Here is an 11,414-nt window from a genome sequence, read left to right as displayed (position 1 = left end):
GAATTTCATTGAAACTAATCACAGATCTCCGGATGTAAGTTGACTCGGTACAGCATCTCTGTATAACCGCTCACATTATTAAATCTTCTGGTGGATAATCGAAAGGTAAAAAATATAATTTATTTTCTATTATTGTAATAAACTATAAATTTCTCTTACTGCAGTAAGTCAGAGAATGTGCTGTAATCGCTCAATTTTAACGAGCATCGCGAAGTAATTGTTAATACTTAGCAGATTATCTAAAATGATTTTATAGATCAGCTGATCTTCACTTATTGGTTGGAACAGCAAAATGTTCTCAAATTGTGGCTGTATATTCCTCCATTCAGGATAAGAACTTACCTTTATGCTACCTCGGAACTTGACCACATTTTCGAAAAGAAGATGGTCTAATAAGTATCACAATGCAATAAGGGGAGGGGAACCCGACCCTGAAAGTGCCGGAAAAAGAATTTTCCCCACTTGAAGCTTCAGATCATGACGTACAAAATAAGCAGACCAAGTGTAGTGCCTGAGGTAAATATAGTGGGAGAAGATTGAGTTAGTTTCATTCGTGATTGTTGTCATGGCAATTGGTAAATTAGGTCTAGATAATTAGTGATTCTCATTTAAGTGGTGATGCAACTGAACGACTATTGTGACGTAACAGAAAGCACATGGTACCAACAAGTGTTTCCGCTTCATGTTAATACTGTGGTAAATATAGTGGGGGAAGATTGAGTTAGTTTAATCTCTGATTGTTGTCATGGCAATTGGTAAACTAGGTCTAGTTAATTAGTGATTCTCATTTAAGTGGTAATGCAACTGAACGACTGTTGTGAAGTAACAGAAAACACATGGTACCAAGAAGTGTATCCGCTTCATCTTAATACTGTGGTAAATATAGAGGGGGAAGATCGAGTTGGTTGAATCCCTGATTGTTGTGATGGTAATTGGTAAATTAGGTCTAGTTAATTAGTGATTCTCATTTAGGTGGTGATGCAACTGAACGACTGTTGTGACGTAACAAAAAAGACATATTGTACCAACAAGTGTATCCGCTTCATGTTAATATTGAGGTAAATATAGTGGGGGAAGATTGAGTTAGTTTAATCCTTGATTGTTGTCATGGAAATTGGTAAATTAGGTCAAGTTAATTTGTGATTCTCATTTAGGTGGTGATGCAACTGAACGACTGTTGTGACGTAACAAGAAACACATGGTACCAACAAGTGTTTCCGCTTCATCTTAATACTGAGGTGAGGAAATGAACCAAAATCCAATCAACATTAAATATTGTTTATTGCATTTCATAATTTGAAAAAATATTTATTTATAATACATTGTTTACATCTGAAAAAGCCTCTTATTTACAGGCATGATCAGGTATTAGTATTGGTATGGCGATTTACTATAAAGATCTACTGAAAAATGCTGTAAATAGAATCGATGGGATAGCAATAGCCTGAATAATTTCTTGCTGGCTTATTTGGCTCCAGTTGATGTCCTGATGAGCAATATCTCTGCACATGGTTTTTGACCATTTCTCTATTTGTCTCTATTGAGTTACGCCAACAATCAAATTGGTTGGCGCGCATTGGTAATGAATTAATTATATCTAATTCTAATAATAATAGTTCTGTTTCATCACCACGAATAATATAGGAAATGTGTACCATTTTGTGGCATGTTATAATAATATTACAATCTAGGCAATGTTGGAAATTACTCGAATTGACAATAGTTTTGTAAATTAACAATTTTCTTTTCATATCATCCACTTTTTCAGCTAACTCCACCAAGGGGGGTAAATCGCCTATTTCTTCGTAAGCTCTTTCTACCCAATTTATAGCATTAGTCTCATTTTTCATAGTAACAAATTTAACAGCTGCAAATTTATAATATCTGTGTTTAATGGCTTCCAAAAATTCTTCATATTCTAATTTAGCAATCTCTTGTTCTCGATTGTTATATTTAGCCAATAAATCTGATTGAAATTTCGCTAAAGTTTGCGTAATTTCTCGATCTTTGTCGTCATACAGTTTGCTTAGATCTTCTATTTGTTCTTCCATTGTGGAAATCCTATTTTTGATGTCGTCTACATTTTGATTTTTATATTTAGCCAACAAATCTGGTAAATTAAACGGAATGTTTGCTAGAGTTTGTATAATTTCTCGATCTATGTCGTCATACAGTTTGCTTAGTTCTTCTATTTCTCTTTCCATTGAGGAAATCCTATTTTTGATGTCGTCTACATTTTGATTTTTATTAGAAATAGCCTCAGCCAATTTGGTGACATTATTTTGTAATTCGTGGAGTTTATTTTTAACTATTGCTGTATCTACTACTTTTGGTGGACGGACAAACTCACCACTTGCTGACCTTTCCTTTCTATTACCATCTTGGGCCATGAAAGTATTCAGTTCGTTCTTCAAAAGTGTTACATCATTTATTATTTCAGTTAAATTGGAAGTTGACGAAGTCAACATCAGCTGGCTGAGTGTGATCAGTAGCAATATGGCCGCCGACATAATCAGCCGATCCTCTGCCTTCAGAATATTTTTCCTAGTTTTCGCCAAGTTCGTTTTAAAACTAAAACAAAACAAAAAATAATTATAATAAACACTCGACTTTTTCAGACTTTGAATGTTTACTAAAACTGAACATTCCCACCAAACCCACACAAACTCACTGCCAGAGATAGCTATAGCTACACAGCTGGTTTTAGGATATCCTGTTTACGCTAACTTACACTGTCTCGGCGTTGCTTCAATGGCGAAGGGGTGGGCCGAGGTGCAGACACAAATAAATAAAATTTAAAATATAAATTACATAAATGACCTTGAGAGAAGGGAGAAAAGTGAAATAAAAATTTTTAATAAGAAAATATTATATAAATAGTTTTCCCTGGGCGCCGCGCTGTTTTAAAATAAAATTCCACAGTAAAAAGCGAAACCTACGGTATATTGTATTTGTGAGTGTGTGTCTTAATAAAACAGCTTGGGGAGGGGGAAGAAGTTCAAAAAAAGGAAAAGGCAAGTCGGGTCTAATACGTATAATGTTATAGAAAAAAAAAAAAAAAACAGAACAGAATATAATGGCAAATGTAGACCTGTTAACTGATTTTAAAGTTACGTTAATCTTGTACCCGTTTCCATATATGTTACATAATTTAATTACTTAAAACAGTAATAGCCAATAGCCAATAGAATAGCCAATAGCCAATAGAATAGCTAATAGCCAATAGAATAGCTAATAGCCAATAGCCAATAGGATAGTAATAGCCAATAGCCTATAGAATAGCCAACAGCCAATAGAATATCCAATAGCTAATAGCCAATAGGATAGCCAATAGCCAATAGAAAAGCCAACAGCCAATAGAATAGCCAATAGCCAATAGCCAATAGAAAAGCCAACAGCCAATAGAATAGCCAATAGCCAATAGAATAGCCAATAGCCAATAGAATATCCAATAGCTAATAGCCAATAGCCAATAGAATATCCAATAGCTAATAGCCAATAGCCAACACCAATAGAATAGCCAATAGCCCATAGCCAATAGAATAGCCAGTAGCCAATAGCCAATAGCCATTGAAACATATTTACATAAAAAATTATGAGTCATTACTGAACTAAAAAACCCCTTATTTAGGGTAAAAATAAAACAAACCGGAAGCTTCCGTATTTATAAAACCAAATGAAATAAAGACTAAATAAGTTTTAACAAAGTTCGAAATGAAAATACAACACAACTAAAATAGAAATACTCTTCTATAAGGAAACCTAGAATATAGAATAGAATAGAAACATACTGTATTTTATGTAAGCTACATGATGCAGGGGGGGGGGGTCTGGCCCAACATTTCAAAGTAAACAAAAAGCAAAAACAAACACAATTAGCACTCAAAACCATCAATCAAGTCTCATACAAGTCCAAAATAAAATTTCTCATCTTAATAGCACACTCAACAAATTTAAACATATTCTTCAACTGATTCCCATCGGTTATATTTAGTAATCTCGCAAGTGAGTCCTCTTCATTGCCGCTGCCATCTATATACTGAGCAAGGAATTCCTTCCTGTATGACCTGTAGATTGGACATTTCAGCAAAAAATGTACCAATGTTAAAGGCTCTTTTGTATTGCAGAGATCACATATTGTGCTTGCATTGATGGAAACCCTTTCTCCATTTAGAAATATCCTTATTAGATTAATATTGGACAATCTCAACTGGCATAAGACTCTTTGCTGTTTAATCGGCATTCTTTCCGTGATGTAACGTTCACCTTCTCCAAACGCTGTTAATTGTCTAAAAAACGGATTGTATTTGGAGTTCAGTATACGATTAACATCTTGACTTCTCAGATGATTTGTCCACCTTTCAATAATGTCTGCTTTGAAATGAAGCAAAACCTCGGCACTATTGAAATTATATATAGCCGGGAGCCCTATTGTCCCGTGTGTTGTTGAAATGCAGGAACCATTGGTTTTTTGAGTGCGCTGGCAGGTTGATGGTTGTTAGATACTTTACCATAACATCAAAGCATTTTTTTAAAGGTTCATTTGGAGACATACGAAGAACTTGTAGCCATAGATTCAATGTTCTCTCTAATACTGTAACCCGTATATCTTTACACCCTGTTTCAGTACGAATGAAATGGTTCGGTGTATTAAATGGTAAATGATACAGTTGTTTGAAAAAACACATTTGCAACCTTTCCAATGATTCCAAATAACCAAGGGCCCAAAGTTCCGAAGAGTAAAGAGCTGTAGCTGCTACCACAGATTCAAACAACCTGATCTTCACTTCCCAGCTATCAGATTTACCTCGCGCCAATACCTCCCTCACCTTGCCCAGAGCTTTCAGTCCTTTCTTATAAAAGCTTTCGGACGCACCCCGGAAAACTCCTATGCAACTAAATGGCACACCCAAATACGTGACGTTGTTGACATATTTGATTTCTTTGTCATCATATGTTAACGGAATATATCTGTTAAATTTGGGTGATAACCTAAATACCATCACATTAGTCTTCTGAGTGTTCACAGATAAGCCGTTTACCTTGCAATACTCCAGGAGTACATCCATCATGATGAGAGTCTGCAAATATTAAAATATCGTCTGCAAATAATAGGCATAATAGATCATTTTCATCATCATATTTGGGTCCCCTCAGTCCTTTATTCTTGAAAAAGGCTACGAAGTCGGAGAGGAATACAGAGAACAACAGTGGTGATAAAGATTCCCCTTGGAGAACTCCTTTACTGATCTTGATTGCATGTGGAAGAATGTTGCCATCAATTTTCAAGTTAAATGAAGCTTGATCATACAAATTCTTGATAATCCTGATGATCTTACTGCTTACCCCTATAGAGTGAAGTTTGTCCCACAATTTACTATGAATTACGGTATCGAAGGCTTTCTGCAGGTCAACAAATATTACAAAAAGGGGTTTTCTTTTTATCAGTTTATCTATATAGGTCATACAGGAAAGTGTAGAGCGACCCTTCCTGAATCCTGATTGTTCAACCGGCAAAATCACACTCAACTCACACCATAAATACAATCTTTCTCTAATGATTGTGGTAAATAGTTTAGCACAGGTATTGAATAGGGCAATGCTTCTATAGTTGTTCGGATTTTCCTTGTCTCCTTTCTTAAATAGAAGAGTAAATATAGTTTCAGACCACTGTAAAGGAATCTTCTCAGTATTAAATACATTATTAAAAAGGTTCAGTAGGTAGTGAAGCCATGCAGGGGTGAGATTTTTCAGTACTTCATACGGTATTCCATCTTTGCCAGGACTCTTGTTGTTTTTACTGATGGAAATTGCAAGCTGAAGCTCTTCAAGTGTTATATCCGAATCAAGTAAAGGATCTCCTACATTAAAGTACTGCATTTCACTGCACTCTCCTATGGGATAAAGATTATTGAAATAAGCTCTCCATTCTTCTATTTTAATTGGATTATTTACCACTTTAAAAGGCGATAGTTGCTTAACTGCAGACCAAAATTGTTTGGAGTCCCTAACGTTCGAGAAAATACTAATTAATTGCTGATGATATGTTTTCTTTTTATTTTTTAACAAATTAATATATTTTTTCTTCGAATTCAAGTACGTAGAGACCATTGCATCATCATATTTGTATTTCTTTAATTTCTTATATACTTTTTTAAATTCCTTTCTCGAAGAGTTACATTCATAATCAAACCAAGGCTTTCTGAACCTACAATTGATATTACCTTTGTTCGTTAGAGTAGTGCACATTTCAGACAACTTAGCCGTTTGTATCATTGCCAACTTAAAATTTTGATAAAGTTTATTGCTGTCGATATTGTTATAATAAATATCTAAAGAGTTTTCAAGAAGTGTGGAGAAGGTATGTGCTCTGTTAGGATCCCACTTGACCTAGTAAGAGTCTCGACTATCTGCAACATTCCCTTCCACTGATCTAGTAATACCAGTATTCCAACAATTAACTTCTAACAATAAAGCTTCGTGATCCGTGAAGTCGCATAAACTAGTTACAGCTAGGTCTTCTACTACTTCCACTCCCAAAACATTAACTAAAGCTAAGTCGATTACGCTCTTCCCAACTGGTGACATAAATGTAAAACTACCTGGCCTGTCTGATTTAGTTCTACCATTACAAACCTCTAGATTTAAATTTTCCATCATTTCTAGCAGTACTTTCCCCCTTTTATTGAGAACTTTATCTAAAGAAGTTCGGGGATATTCCAACGTTGAGTTAAGAAAGACTTGCTCTTCCACAGTATCCTCAGTTCCAATTCTACAGTTAAAGTCACCCATAATAATATATACGGTGTCACTGGGCAGCATTTCCTTTATATTATTGAATTTGTTAATAAATAGCTCAGAACACGTATCAATACTAACAGATGGACTCCAATAAACACAACCAATAATGAATATTTTATTCTCATAATTAAACTTTACTAATATCCATAAGTCAGTCTTATCAATTATTGCTAGATTACTATGTAACTTCTTCTTATAGAGAAATACAATTCCACCACTCGGTCTACCAAATTTTGATATTTTTTTCGCGTTCACATGAAAATAAAAGTAATCATCAAGAAATGTAGGCAAACGTAGAGCGCTATCATAGGACCATGTTTCGACCAAACAAAAAAATAAATTATTTTCACTAAATTGTTTCATTAATTTTTTGTTCAAATCAATATTATAAAGATTATTAATTCCAGAAATATTTAGAAAAATAATATTTGATACTTTTTCTATTTCAAGTTTGCAATGACTTTTTTTATGTAGATCCAGAGCTCGGTGAGAAACGAAAAGTACCCAATTTGTCACGAATATTCGACTTCTTTCTTTTACTTGGATTAGCGTCTTCAGTCGCATTCATCCGATCTTCCTCTAAAGTTCTATTACGACACAACTGTTGAATAAATGTCTCAGCCTCCTCCAAATTATACTTTTTATCATTTAACTTAATAAAACTATTATAAATTACAGCATTTCTGTCTATTTCTTTTATTTTCTGTAAGCATATATACAATTTCCTTCTGTATTCTCTATCTTCCCGAGTACGATCAGATGATAAGGCGATCTTAAGTTTATTGAAATTTTCACGCTTTTTTATTATCTCCAACTTCATGTGAAAACTATTCAGCGATAAAAGAATTGGTCTAGGAGCTTTGCCCCTTCCTATGCGATGACAATCGTTCACACAGTTTTCATTTATATTCACTTCAACTTGAGAACAAACATTTGAAATAGTTTTAAAAGCATCAGTTTCTTCACTGTCTCCAGGTTCAGGAATGTTATAAAAAAACTATATTATTTCTTATCAGTTGTCGCTTCAAAAAATTTATTTCAAATTGCTGACGAATAACAACTTTTTCAAGTTCTTCGTTTTTAGATTTTAATGAACGTAATTCTTCTGAGAAACGATCAATAGTTGATTGCAATTTCTCAACTTTTACACTCTGATGCTTTTTGTTTCCTCGGTATTCAGTTTGACTGCAGTTAAAATTTCTTCTAATGTTACCGGCATAGTTAGCTTTTCTAATATTAATTTTGTGATAATATCAGTATTAAATAATTTTTAATTTTTCAAAATTAAACTGCAAAATTATAATTGCATTAAAATTCAAACAATGTTTATATTTGCTGATTACTGACTTATTCTTACCTGTGTTTCAAATAAACAAGTAGCAATTCAAGGTCCAATATAAGCAAATAGCTATACACATACACTGTGACTTCACGTCGTGTCTGCCGTTTTAATTTCTTTTTTTTCTCAACTTTAGGTGCACCAAATACTTTCAAATTTTACAGAAGGTTTTTGCTAATCACAACAACTATATTGACAAAATTTCAGAATTCTGCACGCACTAATTAACATATAACAAACAATTAAACACAGATTCGATGTGAACACTACACTGGCTAGAGCCAGACTCCATAGGTAATATAGAAAACCTATATTAATACAAAAAAATAGAAATAATACTAAAAATATTATATAATTAATACCAATTAAAAGAAAATACAAAAAAAAAAAAAATTACTTTCGCAAGAAACCGTCTGTCTGCAACTCTATATACACTTTTCTTCCACCGGAAACTATGGAAATATTCTAAATAAAAGAAAATTTCACTTACCCCAGGCCTGGTTTTTTACTTTGTTTTAATTGAGTAAAGTGATATTTACAGATTTTCCCCAAACCGCTGCCTTCTTTCTTCGGGGTCCCCACACAACGATTTTCCTGTGCTTTTCCTTCTTCCCTTTCTGTTGTTTATTCCGTAGAGTGTAATCCCTTCAATGGGAATTCTTACCACAGGACTGTCCTACGCCACTGGTAACGCACACCCACTTCTACGAAATTTTCCCAATTTTCTACAGGAAATTGGAAATCCAAATCCGGCAAGCCGTCAAAAAGGAAAGTACAGGGCACCACTTCTCACAAGCGCTCCCCTCACTCCTCACTTTCGCGAGCTCCGCGTACCCTTTGACGCGCCGCTCTGTTTACTTCGTCAACAATCCGAAGTCCAACTCTTCTCTATTGCACTTCTACATAGAAATACGTATTTCTTATCCAAATATATGTATATACGAGTATACAGGGTGACCAGAGTTACGTATATGCTCCACCCATTTTTTTATTAAACGGCGGGAAATTTCGAAAAAATAAAAAACACGTAATTAATCATTTTTGGTCTAGTTTATTTTCAGTGATTGACCCATTTTTTAAACCCTTGTATCTCGAGATACAGCATCCAAATTTGTTTTTTCAAATGGAACGTTATAGTTTTTTGCATATTTTTATAGTATTTGAGCTCCTAAAAAAAAAAAAAAAAATTGAAATCGGTCAAGTTTTTCAAAAGTTATGGCAATTTAAAATATGAAAAACAAATTTCAGTTTATTGTCAAAATTACGTTATTTTTTTTTAAGAATCTTTTCAAACTGAGCACAATCAACGGATATGCGAGCGAAAACTCTGGACTCCCACGCTTTGCTTGTAGCAGCACTTATGGTGGCGAAATCAAGATCTAGGCAGGCCACATTATTTAAGAAATACCCACACAGCATAGAGGTGCCCTTTCGGAAGTAGATATTTTTTAAACCCGGAAATGCAATGACCCATTTATACTTGCTTTATACACTGAAGACCACAGGGCTGTACATTATACAGGAATGGTACTTTTAGGGCAAGAACATTCACTTTTTCAACATTTGTTATTCCTGGAGTGCTAATAATTGTATTTTTCTCATAAAAAATTTGGTAACTAAAGGTTATTGGCCAACATGAGTAAAGTGTATGTAGTAACAATGTAAAGTAATCCGTTGTAATAGTTTTGGACTTAATTACGAATATAATTGGATAATCTATTTAGTAAAGGGTTACTTCCAATTGATACTTATTTGAGTTGTAGACGGAACTGCTGGTGGAAGCCAAAGGGAAATACAAGGTTTCAACTTCCTGCGTTTATTCGTTTGTCTAAATATTTTACACACTCGGATAGATTTACAACCACTTTTTGGATTCTGGGGATACCACCGGATATGGATATTTCTGGAGATTGATGATTTTGGGAATCTTTGCAATGTTGGTAGTACTTACCCGCTGTAAGAGGAAGTAAGGTAGCTCCAGTAGGTGGAATTGATTCCGCTAGAGATGTCAAAGTGTACGCGCCCTCTCAGATTCCGGCGGAATGATGTGAGAGGTTGGACTCACTTCTCTTACTATTAGTAATATTCTAATAACTATTGAGTAGTTGGACAAAGAGAGATAAATATGGTGAGATAAATGCGTTAGTAATGCCCCTCCTTTACCCCTCTATCGGAAGCTGACTGTGCAAGATCGCTGTAAAATTATTGACCTTGAAATAATTATATTAGTCTCTGTTTCCAGTTCGTGTTTTCAACAATGGCAATACCCGTTTTTTAGTCCAAAAATAAAAGAAATTGTATTTACTAATTGGGTTTGTGTTAGACCTCTACAAAACTTAATAATTCGCTAGAAGTATATATTGAAATTAGCCGTTGATGCCCTAATAGTCGTATTCACAGCCAATATACTATCGATGAGAACACAATATCGATAGTTTGAGTAATTATTGAACGAACGATAAATAATAGAGAACATCCTTAATTAGTGTGTAGATTGCGTGCTAATCGATAGAACCCCGTGTTCAGTTGGCATTACTGGGTAGAAACATCTCTTCTCGAGGTAAGGTAATACGGAAATAGTAATAATGTGATGAAATGTCTGGCACCTGAGGGCTCTGCGATCAGTTCATTTACCTCCTGTTAGTTCTTGGGTGTTCCTGTAAAGGAGAAGTTTCAAAAATTCAAAATTGGTTTTGAACCGAAAATACGTGACGAAACGAAGCTCTTCAGGAAATGGTCTGGTTACGGGAATCGGCCATTAGTCGTAGATCATTCCAATTTGGTATTCCCTCTTGGTGGTACTGCAGCTTCAGTTACTAAAGTATCAGTTTTTCTTGGAAAATAGTTGAAACATTTTCACTTTTCCTGGGAAACTTAATTTTAAGCCCAACTTTAAAGTGGTTATAATTTCAAATTTGAAGAAAGTCGAATTTACGAGAAGAGCGACTTTTCAGAATGAGTTTCTGAGTTTATTTTGCGTATTTTCCGGAAATGGCAACATCGATATTTATTAAACTGGGAATGCACTTTATTTATATTAGAACCAATCAGTATATTTGTAGAGATTTTACAAATTATCTTCTTTTCTTTTGGATGCGACAGTTAAAAAATTTAAAAACACTTTTAATTGTATGGTGGCGCAGTCAGGTGGTTAATTAATGAACTACTTACTTACTTACCAGTATGTACTTCTTGACAGACCCTTCAGGATTACCAAACTAGTCCTTAAGGTTCCATATTAATAATTAGGGATGAGAAACAGTCGTCTGAGGAT

General features: G+C 34.4%; 2 protein-coding genes across 20 annotated transcripts in view; one reads left to right on the top strand and one right to left on the bottom strand.

Moving 5' to 3' along the window:
* Positions 1 to 11,414, top strand: part of gogo (thrombospondin-1 like protein golden goal) — a 499,603-nt gene that overhangs the window by 259,846 nt on the left and 228,343 nt on the right. For 2 of the 18 annotated variants that reach the window (XM_074124370.1, XM_074124300.1), the window contains exon 3: positions 1,155 to 1,238. The exons of the other annotated variants lie outside the window; for them this stretch is intronic. The gene's annotated coding sequence lies outside the window, so the exon portion shown is untranslated. The remainder of the gene's footprint in view (positions 1 to 1,154; positions 1,239 to 11,414) is intronic. 18 annotated transcript variants of the gene reach the window in all.
* On the bottom strand, positions 1,263 to 10,250 carry LOC141452451 (uncharacterized). Of its 2 annotated transcripts, none has more exons than XM_074124626.1 (2): positions 10,092 to 10,250; positions 1,263 to 2,571 (listed from the first exon to the last, which is right to left on the bottom strand). In XM_074124626.1, the coding sequence occupies exon 2, from the start codon at positions 2,508 to 2,510 to the stop codon at positions 1,401 to 1,403; it is 1,110 nt and encodes a 369-aa protein (XP_073980727.1). In that variant the 5' UTR covers positions 2,511 to 2,571; positions 10,092 to 10,250; the 3' UTR covers positions 1,263 to 1,400. The 2 variants fall into 2 exon arrangements, with proteins under 2 accessions (XP_073980727.1, XP_073980735.1); XM_074124634.1 differs by lacking the exon at positions 10,092 to 10,250 and adding an exon at positions 8,159 to 8,379.

Source organism: Rhodnius prolixus, unplaced genomic scaffold, assembly GCF_049639745.1.
Source record: "Rhodnius prolixus isolate KJV_2025 unplaced genomic scaffold, Rpr scaffold_1, whole genome shotgun sequence".
Taxonomy (NCBI): Eukaryota; Metazoa; Arthropoda; class Insecta; order Hemiptera; family Reduviidae; genus Rhodnius; species Rhodnius prolixus.
Note: the sequence above shows the minus strand (reverse complement) of the source record. Positions and strands in the feature narration are given on the sequence as shown.